Source organism: Clavelina lepadiformis, chromosome 6 (genome assembly GCF_947623445.1).
Source record: "Clavelina lepadiformis chromosome 6, kaClaLepa1.1, whole genome shotgun sequence".
NCBI lineage: Eukaryota > Metazoa > Chordata > Ascidiacea > Aplousobranchia > Clavelinidae > Clavelina > Clavelina lepadiformis.
The window spans coordinates 14,835,678-14,859,167 of NC_135245.1; the positions used below are offsets into that span (position 1 = coordinate 14,835,678).

Consider the following 23,490-nt stretch of genomic DNA (forward strand, 5'->3'; position numbering starts at 1 on the left):
GATGTTGCTCACAGTGGTCCAAGGCACCGCTGAGGGAGTTAGTGTGTTTGCTCAGACTCGTGAAAAATTAGAGGGAACATTGGCTCTCACGTAATGGTTGAAAAATGTGTTAGACCAATCAGAGGCCAGCATGGTCGGTGTTGCTTTTCAATGCAAATATTACCCTAGTAAATGGCTCGTTAAAAACTTCCAGGTCGCAAGTTCAGGGTAGCCTTAATCGTTGACGAAAATTGACGTTTTTGGCCCAAAATTGCAGTCTTGACTTTAACATTCTATTGCAAGAGCTAAGGATATCTAATTTAATAAGTTTTTCATGAAATAATAGCCCAAGCCATATAAAAGTGACAAACAAAATTTTGTAATAAAATAAACAAACAAATTAGGCCTTTTACAAGCATATACGGCGCCTTAAAGAAGAAATCTTGGTAAATAATATGTTTAATATCACGTAAAACTGGGTTTCAGCGAGACCAAAAAGGACCCTGATCCTATTGAAGCTTACACTGAATCTCTACACCACGTAGCCCACATCTTTCAAGTATATTTCCAAGTTGAGGTCCAACGTCAAATTGCACATATACCGTACATGCTTAACAAGTGAGTACTATTGCTTGGACATAAGCTGTTGACTTTATACTTCAATCATGCAACGAACATTTGAGTCAATTATTGAAAAGTCCATCACAATTGCGCAACTTTTAGAATACTTCAAAAGATATATTATATAGACTGTAAATCACATGTTAATGTACAGAAATATAGTGCGAAAATTACAACTGGATTTTGGTCTATTCTTCGAGCGAACTTCTTCCCATCGCTTTAGACATGTTTCCGACACTCCACTTGCTTTTGCTTACTTCAACTACCTGCAATATGCTCAAGACCACAACAATCCATACAATATCAAAGTATGTTTGTTCTTTTTCACTTATACTGGCTCTAGAGTGTTTTTAAGCAAAGAAACTTGAATTTTTTGCAGATTGTTTCTGGTGAATCTTCGAGTGTTCATGTATCGCTATCAAATGATGACAAACAAAACGGCAAAGCTTTTGAGACAATACAAAGGAAACCTCCCAAGTTCATTTGCATCAACGATAACCTGGATTATAGAAGGTAATGAGAGAATTAAGTTGTTGGGTGTGCTTCCGGTGTAACGTGATAACATGCCAATTACTTCTACCATCTTTATATAAAATAAAGCTTACATTGACACTAAACAATGAACATTACAGTGTAGTATAATCTACAGTACTTCCTAATGACTATAATCTTTGCCTTATTAGTATACAATATATATTACATTTGCAAATAGAACTCTTCGTCTAAAACTTTCTTCTTTTTGCATTTAGCAGAGATACTCAGCAGGTACTTACATCCTTGAGATACTTTTATGAGAAGATGTATCCTGACCCATCTCCTTTTGAAGTCCGTCAATGACAGATTTCATTCACAAATACCTTCCACATTGGCCTGATTATCAAGTTAGCTGTACAGAAGTCTAAAGTTCAAATCTGCAAAATATGGATTTGTTAAAGAAACCAATATTTTGCACCACAAGATTTTACTACTACTGCAACAAGCAAGTAGATTGCAGGCAAGCACCGATTGTTTCAGGTAATAACTGCTCCATTTAACTTCAAAAGCACTGACAATACAGTAACTGAAAGCCAATTGAGCACATACCACACGACTTTTGAATAAATTCTAAAAAAGCGGCGTTACGCAAATCTCAATTTTGGATCAATGGACACATTACCAGTCGCATTTTGGGTTAAACTGTTTTTGTTTTGAAATGCTATTTAATTTCTCAATATAGTATGTGTCAGCAAAACAATTACTGCATTAAAGAATTTATTATTACAGTACTCAAGTGATAAATGGACCTGGATATATTGTGTGACGTTACTGACTGCATAAAAATAGTATGTCCATCCTTAATAAAGCTAAAATGATCACCTTTCGAAGCCGTCACAAGTTCCGCTTCCGATGACTGCGTCGCATTTCACAAAACGTGCCGTTTCAATTTGTAATCTTTCACTACACTTCTTGATTTGCGACCGTTTGCCCGAATGTGAAAACAAAGTAAAAATCTGCACACTTGTACAACGAGTGAATTTATGTTAGTAGGACAACTTGGTGAAAAGTAATCCATTAAACAATTAACCCTTGATGCTGCTGTAATATAACTTGAATGTTTCAAATTATTGGATTTTTTATCATATGCGCTGAACCAATGCACATGGTTTGTAATAATTCCATTGACAGCATTTAATGACAATGACCATTCTGGGCACATTTTTATTAAAAAAGCGAGTCGTTATACAGAGACCATTAAGCTGTAAGTAAATTTATGAAAATTCACGGCGTAGCAGTTTGGCGTGATAGAAATTTCAAACAAGTTTGTGCTAACATTTTTTTAAAAACATTGGATGTCTTGAATTGAACATCACAAACAAAAAACAACAAAAACGTAAAAGCCACTAACGGTAAACTTATTTACAAAAACCTGTGAGAAAACTAATACCACTGCGTTACCGATGCACTAAATAGTTTCATGTCAGCTCTGAAAAGGTTTACAATCTACGAAATGCTTAAAAGCATCTGTATGTACAAACTTAACTAGAACTGCCCGCACTGGGCTGTGGCAAAATACCATCCCTGTTTTGTAATGCACTAAAACTTGTCCTTGCATGTTTTTAATATTCATTGGCACGCGAAGCATATAGATCATCATAACCGTGTGAAGATACAGGTGGCTTTGTGTCAATATATGAATCCAATGGTCCAGCACCACGGATGCTGCCACCACCAACTGACGATGCCACAGCCGCCGCACGCCGGGCAATAAGGGCCCTTGTCAGGGCACTTGAAGTGGTGGTTGAACCAGCTGTTGGTAAATTACGCCCAAGAACAGATGATGTAGGTGGTACTGGCAAACGTGCCTTAACTAAAGCACGTTCTCGCAAAAGTCGCAAGTATTCCGGAGGTGGCAGGGGAAGATTGAAAGGATCAGGACAAGAAATGAGTCTACGCTCATATGGATCTAGCGCTTCCAATCGACGACGGCGATCAAGGAGATCTAACAACTCCATTCGGTCTTTGGCGGGCGGGGGCAATTTCCCTTCAAACCCAGAGTCCCCATTGGAATTAAACCCACGATCAGGGCCTCCATTACCTCTGTCATGATCATTGAAACCCCTTCCACCAAATTCACCAAAGCGACCACCGCCTCTACCCATTACACCTCCTCTACCACCTCGCATCGGTGGCATAAAACCTCCCCGCATACCTCCGCGCCCACCCTCTGGTTTATTTTGATTTTTCGACATCTGCACTTTTAAAGAGGCCCCCTTATAATTATACCCATTGAGGCCGTGAATAGCAGCATCTGCGGCAAGATCTTCTATGTGGACAAACGCAATTTTGCGTTCTTCAACAACATCGCACTCAGCAACGTAACCATAGCGTTCGAAAAGATGGCGCAGTTCCGTCGATCGACAATTGTCTGGTAAGTTTGCAATATGCAATTTTGTGCAACCCGCCCTTCGGGCAGACTTTGCATCGGCGGAATTATCAGCCATACCTGAAAAACCACCTCCAAAAGCCCCTCTCATACCACCTCTCATTGATCCACGTCCAAAGCCACCACTGGGTCCTCCTCCTCCTCCACTAAAAACCAAAATACATGCATTTCAATTATCAAAATCCAAAATATATGTATCCTGAATATCCTCACTGCCAGTTGGGCCTAAACAAGACATACAGCCTCAACAATAGCATCGTAAGTATGTGTTGTGATCCTTGTAATTATGAGCAACTACCCACCGGCCTCCACGAAAACCACTGCGTGATCCACTTTTGCTTTTTTCAACATTTATCATTAACCCTTTTACTTCTCTTTTATCCAAGTTTCTACAAAAAAATAAGATTGCATATTAAATAAAAATTATAATACTGGAAGTGGAGAACAGAAAGTGGACTAGCAATTTTAAAGCAATAGCCTATCGTCCCAAAATGTATTTTATCGGTAACTTGACCATGAACATAATGATCAAACATTATAATTTTGCAATACAGCACCACAAACATCAACTAGGCCTAACCGCCTAACCTATATAGGAAAGTTTGCAGTATCTAGCTTGTCACAATGTGTAAATTTTAGTTAAATCTGAAGCAATACCTGAACACAGTTTCACCAAAAAATTGAGCCCTCTATCATACAAAACCAACAACCTTCCCTGTGATTTCTACTTAGAAATAGCCAAATTAGAACTTTACGTCCTTGCGAATGTGAAATCAGTGATTCAAACTCAAAGCAAAAAACATAGGTAAGGAGAACAAACAATCAAACATAAATAGACCAATAAGTGTAGAGTACACAAAATCAATTTTGAGTAAAGTCACAGCAAATACAACAATGATGGCCATTTTGGCCAACACCACCAATACTGTAAAATAGCATACACAAAAAGATAGGCTATTTACCCCTAATCTGCAGCTCCACCCTATTGTAAAATTCCTGCTAGTAACAAATAATGATGTTCAACTCATGTGAATTTGTCATGTCTATTACAATACAGATAATTCTATCAAATACTTTATTTTTAAACAGATATGCACCAATAAAATTCTCAAAGAAGAACAATCTATTGCATGCATAGGTGCCTATTTTTGAAAATATCTGTGGGGGAGGAGGAAAAAACGTTAATGGTATAAGGTCAGGGAATAGGTTGAAAGTAAATATTTGAAGTAAATGAATTCAATGGCTTTAAAATGTCAATTTGCAAACCACTACATGACAACACTATACCTTCAAAAGCTAAACATGACAATTTGATTTAGGTCTAAACCAGGGATGTCCAACCTTTTATTATAGTGGGCCGCATTGTCAATTGAAATAATTCAATGGGCCGCAGAACCTATTAAATTTCAAGAAAAATGGGTGCATAAAGTACATACTCTGAGTGAAAATGACTAGCGGGCCGCACAAAAAACTCAGGCGGGCCGCACTGTGGCTCACGGGCCGCAGGTTGGACATCCCTGGTCTAAACTGTCTTCATTTAGCCATATAAGCCAGGAACATACTTGCATTGTCTGTCTTATGATGTTTAAAACGATCAAATATGATATCATGAAATGCATTGTTTGTTCCAATCTGCTTTGCTAATACAGTAATTTTACAACTGTTTATTACACGCTTCGCTTGTTACAGTTAGTCACATCCAGTAAATTTTTAAAACGTTGAAGTCACATTTTTCTGTAACTCTCAACATCCAGCATTCATCTGCAAATGAATACTCAAGGCAAAATTAAAAATGCCACAATGTATATTACATGGAATTATATAGCTAACATAATACCTCTCCATTAAATTATAGTATCACATAACAAGATTTACCATTATTGCAGGATTCTGAAGCGGAGTACCAGAATTAGGCTTGTATGTACTGTAGTATGGCTAACGCTAATTGTATAGTAAAACTGTTTAACAAAGAACTTTTAAAGTGTCATGTTCATGATGAGCATAATCAACCAGCCCAACACAAGTTGTTTCTTGAACAGTTGGGGGGAAAAAAGAAAATATTTCTTTTGCACTAAACCAGCGTGGTCCAACTGCAGGCCCGCGGGCCAAAGTTGGCCCGCGAGCACCGATGTTTTGGCCCGCGAACTGATAGTCAGCTTTGATAGTCGCTATTGTTGAGGAAGAACCTCGACCGCAGATGTCACATTGATCAGCATTTAAATTTTATCAGCTAAATTTTGAACTATTCTAATTTCAGTTTTAATAAAAAAGAGAACTTTTTTCAGTTCTAATATCAATGTCACATTGTTCTTCAGTTCTAATTTAAAAACATTGGCCCGCAAGATAAAAAATTTTCTGATTTTGGCCCGCGATGAAAAGAAGTTGGACCACGCTGCACTAAACAATTGGCTGCCGATTTATAGAATAACTTGTGTCAATGTAAAATCAAGAGCTAATTTGGTAACAAGATCTGGTATTCGGTTGAGTGGTGAACATATATCATAAACCTATTCGATTCTGGTATTAATGATTGAGGTCTAGTATTCGGAAAGATTTTTCGTCCCTTCGATTTTTGATTGAACCACCGGGGATGAAAAATGAGGGGGTTAGTTTTAGGTTAATTTACACTTTGCAGCCGTTAAAATAAGTGTCTACTTCACCGGCTGCCGTTACTGAAGTAAAAAATACCATTTGCATAACCAGCTAGCCCTTTACCGAAGTAACTTTTTCCAAATTCGGTAACCAGCAGTCGGTGAAATAGGCGCGTACTGAACAACTAATGATCACAAACTCACACAAAACAGATTTAAATTCCATGTACATTATTCGTAACAAAAGGAAAACAGATTAAGATAGCTTTTCTACAAGTTTACCATAGTGAAAAGCATGACAGCTGTGCCCTCGAGATTTATCAAGACTGTGCTTGCTGCACCCCAAAGTCTGCTATTTTTAAGACATCACAGATTTGTTTAGGCTAGTGTTCAGTGCAGACTGAAAAATGCACCTAAATGAGCACCAAAATGCAATTTTGCAGTCGGTCACCCCAATTTTGGGCAGCCTGCGCACACGAGATTTCGTTGAAACTTGCTGTGCTTTCCTGTCAGGCAAGTTCAAACAGCCACAACCACAGGCAAAGGCTCGCGAGTCATGGATTGGCCAATTTTGGGCTAGTATAGAACCTTGCACTGAGAATGAGTTTTACCAGCTACAGTTTAGGCTACTATTCAAAATAACAATAATTGAAATATTTGTATCTGATCTGGCTCTCATCCTTTTGCTTCAAATTTCTCGCTCTTTCCAATAGGCTAGGCCTATCTTGTTTATCATTGTTTAACCAATAAAAAATTTTTAGGAGTTAACAGTATGAAACAAAACTGTCGAAACTTAATATACTGTGAGTGGTATCGTACCTAGGTGTGAGTATCACAATTTCACAAACATAACCAAAAATTGACGGGGCTTAAGGTTCGTTTAGCTTTAACGTTTAGAGTTTTATTTTAAGGATACTCACTTGATTGCGTTTTCGGCCATGTTATCGTTCTCCATGTGCACAAATCCGTAATTTCCCAAAACATCACACTCTGTCACTTTACCATACTGTGCAAAAAGGTCTCGTATTTCTTCTGTAGTAACGCCTTCCGCAATATTTCCGACAAATATTTTCACCATTTTATTGGAGATTAAAAAAAAACGTTTTCAGAGAGTTCTTGGCTACTGTAAAACAAGGTTTTCTCGTTAGGACTCGGCAAAACCTCCGTGTTTCAAACAGTCTAACACTCCAACCTAACCTAATCGTGCGCTTTTCGCTAAAAATGTGGTTGGTTGCGCATCGCGGGTTTTCGATAAAAAATGTAAGCGCCATTTTTTTTTTAGTGTTGAGAAAGACAGAAAACTTTAGACGATTGAGGGGCTTTAAAAATGCCAATTTTCACTTTTACATTTGATTTTTATGATAAATAATATAATCAAAATTAATAATTAATTAATTATGTATATACACAGGACAAAATGGGCAAAAAAATGTTACCGAAATAATGTTCAAAAGACCCCCCAAAAACTAGTACTTAAGTGAAGACTTTGTACCCGACAAAGTACGTACTTTCACTTCGTTGACAGCACGATCGTACATTTACAAACCTCTATAAAATTGTGCGCACTTGTTGTGTATTGCGCAACGTTTCTGAATCGGTTACCATTTCAATAAAATGTATATGCAGATAACTTTGTTTGTAAAAATATTTGTGTTTGATTTGTGATGATAATGCATTTTTATTTGACGTTCCAACACCTACCTTAACAAATATTGTGTACAAAATACAGTTTGCACTATTTTAACAGCACATCTTGCCCTGTGACGTCACACTCACGATTGCTTTACATTATGATGCCCCGGTATTCATTTGGTTACAAATGTTATACTTACGTAACATTTATCTCGGGCAAAGAATACTTTTTAAAAAGAACGGTATCTGTATAAAACACATTTAATATTTTCAACAGTGAAAGACATAGGAGTTACGTAGTGGCTACGTATATATTGGGGTATTGGCCCAGACAGCCGAACTAAAAAAACAACTGGAAAATTAATATGTTTTTAGCTGAACGTATGCAATTCATTCCTAGGACAACTACTAACCAGCAATTATTCATGCCTTGAGATGAAATTTGTCAGTATCGAGGAATAGCCGCCAAACAGCTTCAACTTCACCATCCATCTCGCTCGAGGAAGGAATGACAGCCGAAAGCCGGCATGTAAAGTTGACAGATGTTAATGTTATAGGTCCATTAGTACGCATTCACAATGAGTTACAGTAACAAGCTACAACAGAAAACATATTGAATGTTAGTATCTGGTTTGAAAATTGTCACTATCACAATGAAAGTTTACATGTCATTAAACTTGACATCTGGTAAAGAACGTTTCCAATATTTCAGGTAGTAAACGTTTCAGAAAAAAAATATTTCGGTTTGTCAACAACGGATTTCATGAACTGTTTATACGGAGCAATTTTTTCTACACACATCATAATTGTTCCCCATACAACAAAATCACAATACTGCAATTGAAAACATTAAAATATTATGGCGGGTGGTGCGCTGCCAGCGACCCATGAAAATTACAATACTGCAATTGAAAACATTAAAATATTATGGCGGGTGGTGCGATGCCAGCGATCCATCAAAATCACACAGACTAAGAACAAGGGAAAATTTAAAGTTTTTTTTGCTCACTTGCCCCGGACAAGTAAGATCTTAAAATAGGCTTAGCCACATAAAGTTTTATTTGCGCGCTTCATTACGCCTCTACACGGATTCTGCAACGTGATGATAAAATTAACGAAGTGACTATTTCGCTGTATGTAATTAGTCATCCAACCTGCTGTTAAAGATAGGCGCTTAGGTTAGGAGAAACGGTATGCAAAAAGTCGATCTAAGCTTTTTAACGTTTTAATGGAGTTAGATTTAGATTAGAAGGTAGATTTAGGTTAGCTTCAGGTTCAATGTTCCCTCTAAGCTGCGCGCGTGCGCAAATGCGCACTGCTGACACGGTCTCCGCGCACAGAAAATCTGTGCTGCGCACAAGAAAAAAATCCAACCTGAATTAAACTAAAATAAACGCATAATAATGGCCACAGTGCGCACGTGGCATGTCTGATGTTGCTCACAGTGGTCCAAGGGACCGCTCAGGGAGTTAGTGTGTTTGCTCAGACTCGTGAAAAATTAGAGGGAACGTTGTTCAGGTTACCTATGTTATAAAATTTAAGTTAGGTTAACCAGAAACTGTGCAAATTAGCTTCGAACGTTCCATTTTTTCCTGTGAAATAGTAGTAGCTAAAAATTAATAGGAGTTCTTAAAATTAATAAGAGGACGACGGACGTTCCTTTGCTTTGGAGGTAACTTTCGCGTTATCACGATTAAGTTATAATAGCCTACAATCTGCTCCAAATCCGAAATCTTAGATTTTAAAAGTCAAGTTTCCTAACACACCAACAGTCAGTGGTGAAGATTAAAATGCTCAAGAGTTGAAAAGAAAACTTTGATTTTGTTCAAGCTATAACAAGAGACAGTGAAATAAGCTAAAGCCTTTGTCCTTGATGGAAGAATCTGATTGGTTTATTTCCTAAAATTGATGGAGTTTTTGTGGTTTGTCTTGAGCTTTCCATATGGTCACACTATAACAATTAAGACATATAGAAAACGACATGCGTCATTTCCGTTTTATTTTAGTAAATGATCTTTGTTAATCTTTACACATTTTAAGTTGTTTTTAACCTAATGAGGATTTGTCCAGAAGCTATGATCTAGTTCAATTTTTGGAAATAAATTGTTTACAAAATCAGTTAACATAGTAAGTTTATTTAGTTTGTATCTGTGGCGTGCAGTTCCGCGTTTGTTGTTAACCAATTACGTTACAGATGTAATCAGTGTCATGTTTCTAAAAAAGAGTCGGGTTTCTTCTAACTAGAGAATACACACTCTTGCTTCGCCGAATAAACGACGGTTTGTAACATTTCCGTATCGCACTAGTTTAGTATTGTAGCCCCCTGTCAAGCACATCCCTTTAAGAGTCAGAATTATCGCAGTTACTAAAGATAAAACTGTGGTTTCACACGTATCAAGCCTTTCCGATAGTTTACACTGGTGACACCTGCAAACCCAGTCAAGTCAGCATGAACTACCTGTAATTTTCTGATTGTGTCGGCATGAAAAGCGCAACAATGATCTCTTCGATTCGAACGCTGTTTTGGCCTGGAGCACGAAGTGTCTTACGCAATCAACGCCGTGCTAATCAGGGATGCCACAGGAGACGCGAAAACATCATAGTCAACCGTCTGCAGCCGATTCGCTTCATTTCTCCGTACAGCCAAATGGATCCAGAGCAATGAAAGCACATGTAAAGTAAACTTGATTTCACATGAAACCATTCCTATCATCTACAACAGGGGCGGGCAACTTCTTCAGTCGGCGGGTCTGATATGAGAAAATGAAGTACTTGGCGGGCCGGATTCCTGACTCGATACATTAATCGTGTATTTATCTACCTATGCAAGGAATAGGCTTAAATCGTATTTAATGTAAACTTTAACCCTATTTTCACTAGGTGTGGCTTCTCATGCACACAGTCACAGCAAAACGTGGCGTACAGTTGCATTGTTTACTGTAGAAACTTGAAATTTGGTGTCTTTTACTAAAAAATGTTCAGCTATTTCTCCATGTTTGTTTTATCATGTAAGACCGGAAACTTTCTGCGGGCCACTCAAAATCCAGTCGCGGGCCGTATGTTGCCCGCCCCTGATCTACAAGCATCAATGTAAGTCGAAGGTATGCTGCTACCATCTAAAGTTTGGAAAGTCGGCTACGAAATGCAGAAAATCCTGCAATTGGTACAAAACAACCAGCTATCGCCTATGACCTCCATTTCGTCATCGTCAGCTCGAAGCAGCATCTTCGCTGAAGTTCAACCTCGCTAGCAAGCAACGTTAACGCCGATGCAAACCAGCATCACAAACGATGACAACGTCCACGCAGTTCATACAAAGACAACGTAATACCTTCTACAAAAGTTAACGTACAGTAATTAAAATTAAAGATAAAATAATTTCAAAAAACGAAGCATTGTTTTTGCGTACACTTGATAGGTTCGGTATTGCGTGGACAAGGAAGCAAAGGCTTGACGCCAAGACTTGTCCGATGAGAGATAAAACAGAATTAGGCGCTGTGCAGAGTGTAGGTTGCTTATTTATTTTAATGACCAAGAAAATTGTGCTCCCTAAAATTTCGGTATAGGAAAATAGGCTCAAAATATGTATTTTGGCAGGTATTGGTTGTTTTAATAAGTTATAAGGCTTGAGTAAGTTTATATAGACGTTTGTGACAAATTTGCAAAGTTGCAAAACTCATAGCGAAAATTATGCAACCTCTTTGAAAATTATGACCGTAAAAGTCCGTGTCAGTAAAGAAGCAACGTGTAAAGTTTTATTTAGTATCGGAATCACTTTGTCATGTATCGTGGTTTTTCACCGTTATGCAAGCGTTTTCATTAACTGTGATGCCACTTTTGATGTAGGACCAAGATTTGATTTTTAGAGAAAATGTTTTGATGTTGATATTTTGGACACCAAAACTGAAGTTTGAAACAGGCTTTTATGTTTTCATGAATCTAGTAACCTTTTCCAACATAAGTTCTATTTTTTAGTCCTAAGATAAACTGTGAGCTAAATTTACCCATTTTCGTCGAATTGTGTGCCAATTTTACTCACTTGCCAACATATTTGGGTTATTTCACTCGGACTCATTCATGACGTTCAGCAGAGATGCCAAATTCAGTGCCGATTTGTATATTTCGAGCAAAATATGGGCTGCAAATTAATGATATCGACCAAATTTCTTTGGTGGCCAACTCCGCCAGATATTCCCAGCAAAATTATTATTGTTAGTGTGATGTTCGCTTCTATTTAAAATCTGTTAAACAACTAGTCTACATTAGCAATAACATTTTCCTTGATTTAAAATATATTTGGTTTCAATTTTTGTTATATTATGCCCTTTCGCTTTAATTCATTCAGAGAAACAAACCAAAACAATTCAAAACGAAACATCCGGGTGTGCAAAGCATGTTGACTTGGCACTTCCTTTTATGTGTGACGCAACGAATGACGTATACATGCTACGATACAGTCAGCTGATTATGTTCTGAAATATACGATCGCGAAGTTTTATGAAGAGTCGACATTTTATCCCAGGCTAATTAGTACTAGTTTCGTTACCACTTTACAGTTAGAATAATGTTTTAGAATAATAACAGTTTTTAAGCTATGTTTTGTGAAATTTAAAAGGTTTCTTTCACCAGGGCTTTCCAAGCAATTCGTTTGGGACAGGTGTATTTTATTGGGCTGTATACTTCCATATTGTGATATTGCAGTATTACTACCATGTATCGGGTGCTGGCCGACCTAAGCTACTGCACGCACGAGATTAATCAACATACACGCCAAACTTTTTAAATGACGCCGATTTATCATGAATAAAGAAAAGCAGAATATTTAAACGCCAATTTATAAGAAATAAACAAAGAATTGAGCAATCAGTACACACCGAAAATTGGTTGTTTGGATGCACGATTTCTTTAAAACTACCGTATTTTCCAGTTGGCAGTTGGGCTGCCTTGCCGGTATTGTAGGCTTACTTCTTATGTCTCAAACCAGTCAGTCACTTAGTAAATTGACTAAATCAGCAATTATGGAAATACAGAAATTTGTGCAACATTTGACAACTTAAGATATAGTACATGTGCTTATTGCATTTGTACTGTTTCTGTGCTTGCATAACAATTATCAGACTCACTACAAAATACCATGAAATATCTGTACCGCCGTTGGAACTGTATATTAGGTACCGGTATGGTTTGGTATCAATATTTTTATCTTTATCCTCACCCCACTGGAAAGTTTGTATGATACGCCAAAATTCTCAGGCGCAGATGGTTGCCTTGGTGGAAATTCATCGTTTCACTCGATATTTTATATTATATTGTCGTGATGCCAATTTTGGGCATCACTTTTACTGGCGCATTTATCTGATGCACTGAAATCAAGCTTTCCATGAAGTACGGTATCCTCGGACTAAGGAAAGTTTTTGCACAAGTTGTTCTTGAAGTCGCCGATGATTCTTTATTGCTTGCGGTTGTGCAAGTTCTGATTGGTACATTGGACATTTGTTTTTTTGATTTTGGTTGTATGGTATCTTTACCCTTTAACTTAACCCTGAGAAAAGTTTTTGCTTTACTTGAACTCGGCGACGATTTCTCATTGCTTGAATGAGATATTATGGTATGATATCAAAATTTTTATACTCACACTAAGGAGCATCTTTGCATAACTTAAACTTAGCGATATTTTTTTTATCACTTTAGCCCTGGCCACTGAGTTTTGTATTACTGCAAGTTCAGATAGTCACATAATTTAAGCTACTTATGCCTGTACAGTATTTTAGGCACTACTCATTAAAAACAATTAGTATATAACTCATTAATAAGATGGTTTGAAAAATTGTTTTCAATTTTTCTATAGGAAGAAATAGAATTTATCTAAGAGTGTAGCATGACCACAAGTTTTTAAAATTGTAAACATCAGTTTTTCTGTTTCTCTTGGTTGCATAATTTTGTAGTAAGCCTTGTGACACTATGATGGATCTCACTGACCCTGGCTTAATACCAATAGTTGGTTTTGGACTGGTAGTTCTGGTTGGAGCTCTTTTAATGATTGCAATCTCATTTTTCAGGTGAACATTGAAAATGTGTCTTTTTTTTACAAGTATTGAACTGAGCTACCATAATCGGATTCGTTCGTAATATTTAAAATGTGTATACATGGTAGGCACTGTGTTGATCATTGATTTTATTCTATAATTTCAGCCAACCTTACTTATTTCGATGGCTTTGGCTCTTTTAAAATTACATGATTTTTACTTTTTGTTTCCTGGATACATAATATTTGGTGCATTCGCTTCATTATCTATTCCAAAATTATTTGTTTATGCACTAATAAAGCTGAACAAATTTCACCATTATGAATGATGATTGTTACAAGCATCAACAAGCAGTTAATAATTATCTTTTTTACACATAGCATGAAGGAGACCAGCTTTGAAGATGTTGTGGCCAAGCAAAAACGTCAAAAAGAAATAGAAGATAAGGAGCGTTCTAAATTGAATAAACTGAAGCGAGAACAGTACAAGAAGAAGTTTGAATCTAAAAAGAAAAAAGGTATCTAAAAATGTATTTTTAGTGCCACTACAAAAAAGAGCTAAAACTATTGATGGGGATAAATTTTGGTAATTGGAATCAGATGAATCATTCATTTTTTGAGAAAAGAATTGGCATCGAAAGATTTTACATAAGATTTATTAATAAGGTTTAGTTTATAAACGCATTTTAAGCATGTATTCTTATTTTTTTGAGTCTTAATTACAAACTAAAATGATATTTTTCTAAATCTATACATGTCAATAATTCACATGAAATTTAATTATTCATCGAATCGATTCCTACAAGGCTGTATTACATGAACAATTATACATACAACATTGGTAACAGCTAAATTAATTTCAGGCCACCCTGAAAATGGTAAAATGTCAAATGCAATGGAAAGTGTTTCTCCTGCTCATGAAGTTCAGATCAAACCGACTCAGGTTTTACCAAAGAAGGAAAAAAAACCAAAGCCAGAACCGGTGCCCAAAGTTAACATCGAATCTTCCAAACCAAAGGTTTGATCGCTGTGTGGTTTTCTTTTCAATGGTTTAAATAATATGAGCTATCCGTTGAAAGTATTCTCATAGTACCGGTATAATACTGAGTATACAAAAGTTTTGATTATGGCATAAAATAACAGGTTATATTCGTAATATACATTTTAATATTTTATATGGACTTTGCCGTGTAATATCGCTGGATGTTACGTTTGTTTGTACTATAGTTTATTTTTTGAATCTTTGTGCCATGAAAATGCTGTTGGTGCAATCCTTTGTATAATAGTTTTTACATAATTTTTAATTTTTTGGAAATGTGAAATAAGTATAATAGTATCTTTTTTATTACTTAGTTCTTTTACAGTGCTAACATACATAGCCATTGAAGTTCCTTTTTATAGTGTGCATTTTAACTCTGCGAAATATCAATATCATTTCTATTTAACTTTTATCATACAGATTTGTTGTAAAATGTGTGTCTTTTTAGGAAGTGCCTAAAATAACAGAAACAACCAAAACGATGCAAGTTGATGTCAAGCCTGCTGCAGCTCCTGAACCAAAAGCTGATGTTAAGGAGACCAAACTGAGAAAACCATCTCCTGTGAAAAAGGAAAAAGTAGAGGTTGCTCAAGTGCAAAAATCAGCTGCTGCCCCAACGCCACCTGAACCGAAACCAAAGAAGAAAAAGACAAAGAAATCGGCTGAAGGTTATTTGTCTGTTACTTAAATTCCGTAATTATATACAGTACTGTGATTGCCCTAGTGAGTGATTGCACTAGAGGGAAATAAATGAATAAGAATAAGTGAACACATAAAAAAACTACAAAATGTTTTTAGGTAATAAATGAAAATTAAGTGTAGATAAGCATATCTATGTCATACTGTATTGCAGCTGAGAATCCAATAGTTGGGATGGTCCGTAATGCAGATATGAATGAAGATACAATGCATGTTTTATTGGAATTTCTCAACAACAAGTTAGGAAGTGGAGACTGGTTTACTGTAAGTTCTGATAAATTTTTTTCATAGCAATTAAACAAATAAGTCAGTACTATTTAATAATTAACATGTCGTTTTCAATTTAATCAGTTTTGAATTGTTTGTGACTAACAGGCTGGTGCTGAAATTAGTAAACAGCAGTATGCTGATTTGCAAAAGCAACTTGGCAATAAAGACACTGAAATAATGCAACATGTTGATCAGTCCATCAAAAACAAACAAAAGATAGAGCAGCTTCAAAAGGTATTAAATTGCATACATTTTGGTCATGCTACGTCGATGAATTGATTTTAATTTTTTGATTTCACTCAAAAACACAGGTTATAGATACCAGCAAGGCTAGTGAAAACCAATACAAAGCAGAAATCGTCCAGCAGAAAAATGATTTGGCTTCACTACAGATGAAGCTTCAGAGCACGGAAGATGAAAGTGCAAAGCAGCTCAAGCATTTGCAGGTTTGAACTGGTTTCCTCAGAATTTTATTACACCTGCTGAAGTGACGTTTCCCACTTAAGTTATTTGTACTTTTCTTGCCCAGGGCTGTACAGTTTTATTTCAATTACGTTGTATATCCAATAACAGTAAAGGGCAATGCAAAAAGTAAATTTTTTGCTTATGAGCAGGATCAATTGCAGCTGATCTCTGAACAACCTGGAAACAGTCAGAAACTTAAAGAAGAAAATGAAATTTTAAAAACTACAATTCAAGCCAATGCGCAAGAGTAATGCTCTTTTTGCGATAAGGAAGTTGACATAGAAAACTAGTAGTAGTAGTAGACTTAAATTTGGTAACTGTGCATAACAATTGTAAAACCTGAAAACAAGCAACTTTCTTAGTACTTAACCTAAAACCATATTTCTACCATGTGCCTGACATATAAGTCCTTTCAAATTCTGTAAAGAATGCTAAATGGTGTAAATGAGATTTCATTTGTTATAAAAAAAGTTGCTTACTTAGATTTGGCTAGCTTTCCTTCTCTTTCACAGGGTTTCTGAAAAAGCTCGTTTACAACAAGAATTATGCAGTGTGAACGCCCAACTTATTGATAGCAACAATGCAAAACGAAATCTGGAATGTCAGATAAAGGAATATACTGACTCTCTACAACTAAGACAGGTAATGGAGACACCTTGTGTTCATTGTTGGTGGTGTTAGTGGGGCGCTGTAGATTGTGCTTAGCAAGAAATAGATAGATTTGAAGCTTTTGGGTGAAAACCACGATTGAGAAAGGTTAGCCCACATGTGAAACAACTTAGTATGATAACAGCTAGCCTATTATTAGGCTGAAATTGAAACTTCCTACTCTAAAAGAGTTGAAGAGATAACTAAACAAGCACTTGAAGCCCAGGGAAAATATGGAGAACTAGAGAACGAGTTTCACAAAGCTCAATACGATCTCCAGTTTTCCCAGGTTTGAAAGTGTGAGCTAACCTAGTGTGACTTGCATGTTCCTATTCACATATTAGATATTGGACGTGAAGGTGATTTTTATTGGTGATTTGGAGATTGCTTGAATTGATTGCTTTCAGAAGCTATCACACCATTTTGTAGTCGTTTGTCAACATCAAGCATGTGCTTAACAATTGACAGATTTTTTTAATGTAGTTAAAAGTCCAGAATAGGAATTCATGTTCCACTGACCATGTACACTTACACAGTCTGTTTATCAAAACATTATGTAAAATTTTCAATTAGTATACTTGGCATATTACGTCTTGAAAGGTGACTATAAGGCTATAAACATGTATAGGTCTAATGCTCAATTAGGTAATTATTCACTATGCAATTTGGTTTCATATGCCACATGATAATGTAAGACATGTATCACAGTAATTATGAAATGGCCATAAGATGTTGATTTTTTATTGTGTTATTAGCTGTGCTGTATTGTTGTACTTCAGTGCATGTTTACTGGGTTTTTTAACTACCATAAACATTTTTAATAATGCACATGCCAGTGATATTTTCTGTGTAATTAATTCTACTAACAGTAACATTTTTACTTTTGTAAACATTTTTGTTTCAATTTTTGGTTTCAGTTCTTTTTAATTTTTTTTCAAACATTAGGCTGAATCTGCTAAACTTCTGGACCAGGTTGTAATGTTAACTGAAGCAAATGATCAAAGATCAGCTATGGAAAAAGAGTATGGTAGTATGGCAGATACCAAGCGTGCTTTGGAAGAACGTTTGATGGAGATGGATGCCAATGATGCCAAAAAAGCTGAAGAAGCTGCGGTGAGTGATTTTGTATTCCTATTTTATGTATCAGTTTTAACCAGTCAAGATTCAGCACTTTGAGCATCGCTATCTTTTTAAATGAACAAGCAGAAAAACACCTTTAATTGTAATGTATGTTTGTGTTTTAATCCTTATGTCTAGGCTCTTGAAAGATATTGTGTTTTTCAGAAACTTCATACCCAAAATAAGGGTTTGAGAACACAGGTTGATGATTTACTTGCAAAGAATAGAAGCCTAACAGAAGAAATCAACTCGCTGAAAGAGGCTGTAAGTCGTACCATTGTTGAAACCCTATAATTGTATCCAAAAAGAAATGTTTTTAATGAAATCAAATTAAAAACTTTTTAGACCAGCAAAACTACAGAAAAACTCCAGCAAAGCGCCGATGTGTAAGTACCGTACCTCCACCAAAAACAACAATCAAGTATAAATTCTGGCAGTGACATATTCAAATTTTCAAACACGCTTGTGAATATGTTTATCAGGATGAAAAACCGAGAAGAGTCCTTAGTGTCCTTGCAAGAGGAGAATGTTACACACAAGGAGGAAATTACAAAAATAAAAGAAGAAGTTGAAAAACTGAAGAGGAAGAACAATGTAAGTGTTAATCAGGAAACTGCATATAAAATGCATGTGGTTGGGGAATCTTTGCTTAAATCTGTAGTAAAACAGGAACTCCGAGAACGCAACTGGAAAGCTATGGATGCAGTTTCTGCTGCTGAACGACTTGCTAAAGACAAAATTGCAGAGTCTAAGGTCATTATTGGCATGTGCATGGTGTCTGCCATCCACTTACTGATCAAGCTTTTTGTCTTCTTTTGACTGAAAAACGCTGATATTATGTATAGTTTTTGTTTCCAATCCGATTCTAATCTGTGTTTACTAAAAAAACTTCTTCGAGTCATTCCGACTGTTATAATCTGTATTTTTAATATCCAGAGAATGATTCAACTATTTACTGTTGATGACATGTGTGTTGTGTTATCACATTTTACACTATTTGGCGATTGCATCACTATCACTATTATAACTTGCAATTATTCATCTGTGTAATTTAAAAATGGTTGCACAGCTACTAAATATAGCTGATGTTGTAAGGTTTGTATTATCCTTAAAGAGCAACTAAAGATTCAGCAACATTTTTTTAGGAGGAGGTTACATCGGTAACTAAAAATCTGCACAGTCAGGTCAAGGATGAAATGAAGAAAAAATTCCCTGATGTTCACTGTCATGAAGAGGTTGGTAAACATTTCATTGAATCATTTCATGCTTTGTAATCGAACTTTGCAATTTCTTTTATTTTTTACATCAAAGGACTTCGCTGCTTGGCTTTCAAACTTCCTCAGACAAGTTTCGGATTCGGTTAAGGTTGTAAACAACGAATTACCGGAAGCTGACAAAGAAGAAATGAATCTTTTGAAAGAGGTATGTTGACCAAGTAATTTGACCGCTTCAACTGTAAGAGTTAAAGGTGTGTAGGTATGAACACTGCCTAACGAGATCGTATTCGTATTGCAAAATTCGTTAACATAAGCCCAGACTCCATTATTGATTTTGTTAAGATTCGTACTATGAATAACAAGGTATATGATTAGAAAAATGCCCAATTAGAGGAGAAATCAAACAAAGTAACGTTGCTTGAGCCAAAATTGGAAGCTCTTCAGCAGTCCTTGGACGGTGCTCTGAAGCGATATAAACAGAGTGAGCAACAGGCTGAGCAAGTTGAAAGATTGCTTGAAGAAAAAGAAGCAGAGGTTGAAAAGTACAAGTTAATTCTCGCAGAAACCGTAAGTGTGTTTTGTACTTTTGAATTATTAGTTAGTTACTTTGTTTACTTAACTTTTATTTGTTGATTTATCTGTGGGAAATTTTTTGTGCTAAATTTGATATCTTGCTATTTACATTTAATTGCTGTATTTTTAACAATTGCTTAATAACTTAAATCCAAACTTTGTTTTAACAGGAGGGAATTCTTTTCTCGCTACAAAACACCGTTGAAAAAGAGGAGAAACAAAGAGAAGAAAAAACAAAAGCAGCCGAAGGCGAAAAGGCTGCTGAGCTCTCGAAAGTTCAACAGCAGCGCACAGACGCCGAAAAAGTGAATAGTTTGCTTTTTGACGCTAATTGTGACAAATTGTTGGTTTAGCTGAGTTATGTTTTTGTTTTCGCAGAAATTGAAAGAAAAACAAGATTTGGTGAAACAATTAACGTCGGAAGTAGACACATTAAAGAAACAGACGAACAAAGTACGAAATACTGCAGGACCTAGCGTCGTAATAACACATTTGTTGTTTAGATAGTAGCAGCGATGGTGGTAACTGAATTGGTTGCAGTATTAATTGACTAATAATCACCGTAATAACTAACTCATAGATACAAAATGAACTAAACGAAAGTCAGAAAAAATGTCAAGAGTTTGAAACCTCTCTTAATGAGAAGACAAGCGAAATGCCCGAGGTTTGACATTTACATTAGCTGGTGCAAAACTGAAATGTTCTATTCGCATGTAGAAGCATGTCGTAACGTCCGTGCAAAACCGCACGTAATTCGCTTGAAATTTACACTCATAAATCATCATCCTTCACTTTTCGTCATTAATTTTTATCCACTCCAAAACGGCCCAGATGCATGACGTAGCGTCTGGTAACGAATCTAGCCAATCGTCTTCCCCCGTTCCGGTTGGCTTCGTCGACGCAGTAATGGGCACGTCGGTGAAACTCACCGAAGACGAACAAGGTTTTCTAATTATCGATCATCAACCTGATCAGGTAGTGACTTTGGGATCCTTTTGTGCAATTAACCGATTGGGCTTACCGCTGCATTTTGCTCTGGGTTTAAGTTTTGTCAGTGCATGCATTTTCAGTTTTTAATTATTCTTGGTGGTGTCGTAATTTGCTACAAAAGCTTCCTGCTATGATATCCGGCATGCTTAGCTCAGAAAGTTTAAGTAGTTTATTATTTGTAATAACTTACTTCACTATGTTCAGCCATATGTTTGTCATCACGTGAAAATTCACATATACTGTAAACGTTTCAACTCTGAGCATATCAACATTGACTCATTATTTTAATTTGTGGCATTTTTTTCACTTCAGTCTAATAGTGCCGTGGAGCAGGAAAACGGACAGGACGACGAAATAGCCAAACTAAAGGCAAGCATGCTTTCGCAGTGTTTGTTTTCTAAGTCATCAGTTGACATGCATGTGCATTAAGTTTGTTTTTGACTTGGGTACTTCCCCACCGCACGTACCGGTATTTACTATTAAGCTTTGACAGGAGAGGCTGGAGAAGGAAAAGACCTTGACGAAAAGTCTGGGGGCCGCTGCCGGCAAATTGCAAACCGTACTGAAACAGACGCAAGATCAACTAAATAAAGAGCGTGAAAAGAACAAAGAACTCACCAAAGATGTAAGCAACGCATAACTAACCCCAATAATAAACCGTGAAGAATAACTGGATTTCGTATCGTTTATTTTTCGCCATTGACCGTGGGGAGCGGAAAGAAATAATGCTCACCTTAGTGCAGTATATTTCAGATTCCTATTTTTGTCAAAACAATTTTTTTGCAAGAATTAGCTCACTTTAACGTTTGCTATCCTGGTGAAAGCATAAATTAATGTAAATTTTAGTAGTTTTTCTTTGTGCTAAGTAAACTCTTTCTTTAAAATATAGTTAAAACTCGTAGTTATGTACGCGGGGATTTGTCTTTGTTGGTTAAATCTTAACAATTTTATTCCACTTGTTCTCACAGCTTCCCAAGGAAGAGGCGTCATCAAATGATTCCGCCTGAAAATCCGGCTTGTGTCCACAGAGAATTCGCGCCATAGATATCACTTACTGTCTATTTTTTGTAATTTCCCAAGTTACAGCTCGGTTTCCCGAATGCTAAGCCCGTCATATTTTGTGCGCTATTGACAATTAATTTATATTTTGATCCCCATCCATAATCGCTTACGAAGATTCGAAGAGCGCCGAAGCTAACGTAGTCTCTACACGCTTCCAGCCATTTGTTGTTTACCTAATGTAACTGCCAGTCTTGTTGTGCAATGCATTACGGCAGTAAATATTCTAACTAGGTTTATTTAATCGCGTTGTAGCTTCGAACCTAGATTGCCGCATAGTGTTTAAAGCTTAATTACGTGTAGATTGTTAAAGCAAATGGGTTATGTTTAACAACGTGTAGCTCCAAAATTGTGCAAAGCTATGTACAGGTCTACCGTGTGCAATGTATATAAATATATATTCTAATATATAAATATATGTAATGGTACAAGGTAATGTTGGTGTTAAATGCAAGTTATAGCAGTGCATGTTCGTATTAAGTAGGCTACATAGCGCTGGGATGTTTGTCCTGGAATTTACATCAATTGAGCAATGTATCTTTTAATGGACCAAATTTTCCTCAAAATAAATACAATAATAACAATTTTAATGGTGCTGATATGTATAACGACAGTGCATTTTCTTCACGAGCATTACGTGCTTCGTAAACCGTTAAACGCAGGGTATTTTAAAACTATTTTTAATAACTGTTTAGTGGAGAGTCGGGAAAAATGCTGCTATTGTATTCTGAAGATGTATGGACGTGGTAACTAAGGATGAGGCTTAAGTGTCCCGAGACCTAACATCACCTGTGTGACAAAATCTCAGTTTATTATATTACATAAAGATACGCGTGTTTTTGTCAGTTTTTTCATAATTTTACGATGTCAAATTGTAGAAATCGAATATTGCTTTCTTGCATGTACTGTACAGGAACTTTTTCATACTAACTAAACCAAATCTCCCTTATTAGTTACTGTGAAAAGCTCCGTAAAGAAATGGGTTGAGTAACCGATGGGCGATGGATCTGTGGCGGCCAGTGCCACACAAATATCCAACCCCTAAATTTATTTGTGTTTTAAAAAATATAATTGGACCTGTACCTTCAATTATTTTTACTGATATATATTACTTACTTATTATATTGTTATAATTCAATTATTAGTATTTCTATGTGACCTTCCGTTTTCTTAGTTGCGGTCGATTTCAGGATGGAAGTAAACCCGCAGACCGATCGTATAAAGATGAGTGGTCTATAGTTACTCTATATTCTATAATATACAAATGCGCAACCACCTCAAAGTTACCAAATTATGATTATCTCTATTATAAAAATTATTTCTATGAAGTCATCGTATTGTGGATGAAAAGAATTCACATTACAAAAAATTTATCATTCTACATCACTAACTTCCGGGAAAATCCCCAAGGAAAGTGGCAAAAATGCGTTTTTGAGCCTAACGCCAGAACAAAAACGAATCTACAATTTTGACGTCATGACCCTATTCTTGAACCTGCTATACTTACGCATTACTTACTTGTATGTATGTACGACCTCTGGGCCCAGGAATAAAGTAATCTTTACATGAAAAATCCATACTTGTCCATCTTAGTGTTTGGTATGTATGATGACATCCGTGTTTGGACAAACAAAACAAAA

General features: G+C 36.3%; 3 protein-coding genes across 13 annotated transcripts; 2 read left to right on the top strand and 1 right to left on the bottom strand.

The window, feature by feature from the left end:
- Positions 1-130: 130 nt before the first annotated feature.
- On the top strand, positions 131-1,485 carry LOC143463372 (N-acetylglucosamine-1-phosphotransferase subunits alpha/beta-like). The gene is made up of 4 exons (XM_076961840.1): positions 131-207; positions 466-538; positions 944-1,113; positions 1,350-1,485. The coding sequence occupies exons 1-4, from the start codon at positions 131-133 to the stop codon at positions 1,435-1,437; spliced, it is 408 nt and encodes a 135-aa protein (XP_076817955.1). The 3' UTR covers positions 1,438-1,485.
- Positions 522-7,270, bottom strand: LOC143461548 (uncharacterized). Of its 3 annotated transcripts, XM_076959292.1 has the most exons (5): positions 7,035-7,270; positions 3,826-3,912; positions 1,957-3,669; positions 1,374-1,511; positions 522-1,099 (listed from the first exon to the last, which is right to left on the bottom strand). In XM_076959292.1, exons 1-3 carry the CDS (start codon positions 7,190-7,192, stop codon positions 2,697-2,699), a joined length of 1,218 nt encoding a protein of 405 aa, XP_076815407.1. In that variant the 5' UTR covers positions 7,193-7,270; the 3' UTR covers positions 522-1,099; positions 1,374-1,511; positions 1,957-2,696. The 3 variants fall into 3 exon arrangements, with proteins under 3 accessions (XP_076815407.1, XP_076815406.1, XP_076815408.1); XM_076959291.1 differs by having other exon boundaries at positions 1,374-3,669; XM_076959293.1 differs by lacking the exon at positions 7,035-7,270 and adding an exon at positions 4,486-4,655 and having other exon boundaries at positions 1,374-3,669.
- Positions 7,271-13,576: 6,306 nt separating this feature from the next.
- LOC143461964 (uncharacterized) lies at positions 13,577-22,434 on the top strand. 9 transcript variants are annotated; one of them, XM_076959923.1, is made up of 25 exons: positions 13,577-13,805; positions 14,153-14,289; positions 14,635-14,789; positions 15,259-15,478; positions 15,664-15,773; positions 15,885-16,013; positions 16,091-16,225; positions 16,394-16,491; positions 16,757-16,886; positions 17,053-17,181; positions 17,838-18,005; positions 18,177-18,275; positions 18,357-18,397; positions 18,494-18,605; positions 18,681-18,764; positions 19,157-19,246; positions 19,323-19,433; positions 19,604-19,795; positions 19,972-20,106; positions 20,180-20,254; positions 20,382-20,465; positions 20,633-20,776; positions 21,104-21,160; positions 21,285-21,416; positions 21,760-22,434. In XM_076959923.1, exons 1-25 carry the CDS (start codon positions 13,708-13,710, stop codon positions 21,796-21,798), a joined length of 2,904 nt encoding a protein of 967 aa, XP_076816038.1. In that variant the 5' UTR covers positions 13,577-13,707; the 3' UTR covers positions 21,799-22,434. The 9 variants fall into 9 exon arrangements, with proteins under 9 accessions (XP_076816038.1, XP_076816039.1, XP_076816040.1 ...); XM_076959924.1 differs by having other exon boundaries at positions 17,865-18,005; XM_076959925.1 differs by lacking the exon at positions 21,104-21,160.
- The last annotated feature ends 1,056 nt before the right edge of the window (positions 22,435-23,490 follow it).

Excerpts from the sequence above, each read along its gene's own strand:
- LOC143463372 (XM_076961840.1), top strand. The coding sequence starts at position 131 with ATGGTCGGTGTTGCTTTTCAATGCAAATATTACCCTAGTAAATGGCTC. Across the intron at positions 208-465 it reads TTCCAGGTCGCAAGTTCAGG|CGAGACCAAAAAGGACCCTG; the intron begins GTAGCCTTAATC and ends ACTGGGTTTCAG. Across the intron at positions 1,114-1,349 it reads GATAACCTGGATTATAGAAG|CAGAGATACTCAGCAGGTAC; the intron begins GTAATGAGAGAA and ends TTTTGCATTTAG.
- LOC143461548 (XM_076959292.1), bottom strand. The coding sequence starts at position 7,192 with ATGGTGAAAATATTTGTCGGAAATATTGCGGAAGGCGTTACTACAGAA. Across the intron at positions 3,913-7,034 it reads ATGGCCGAAAACGCAATCAA|AAACTTGGATAAAAGAGAAG; the intron begins GTGAGTATCCTT and ends ATTTTTTTGTAG. Across the intron at positions 3,670-3,825 it reads AGTGGTTTTCGTGGAGGCCG|TGGAGGAGGAGGAGGACCCA; the intron begins GTGGGTAGTTGC and ends TTTGGTTTTTAG.
- LOC143461964 (XM_076959923.1), top strand. The coding sequence starts at position 13,708 with ATGATGGATCTCACTGACCCTGGCTTAATACCAATAGTTGGTTTTGGA. Across the intron at positions 14,790-15,258 it reads TCGAATCTTCCAAACCAAAG|GAAGTGCCTAAAATAACAGA; the intron begins GTTTGATCGCTG and ends GTGTCTTTTTAG. Across the intron at positions 16,014-16,090 it reads AGATAGAGCAGCTTCAAAAG|GTTATAGATACCAGCAAGGC; the intron begins GTATTAAATTGC and ends TCAAAAACACAG.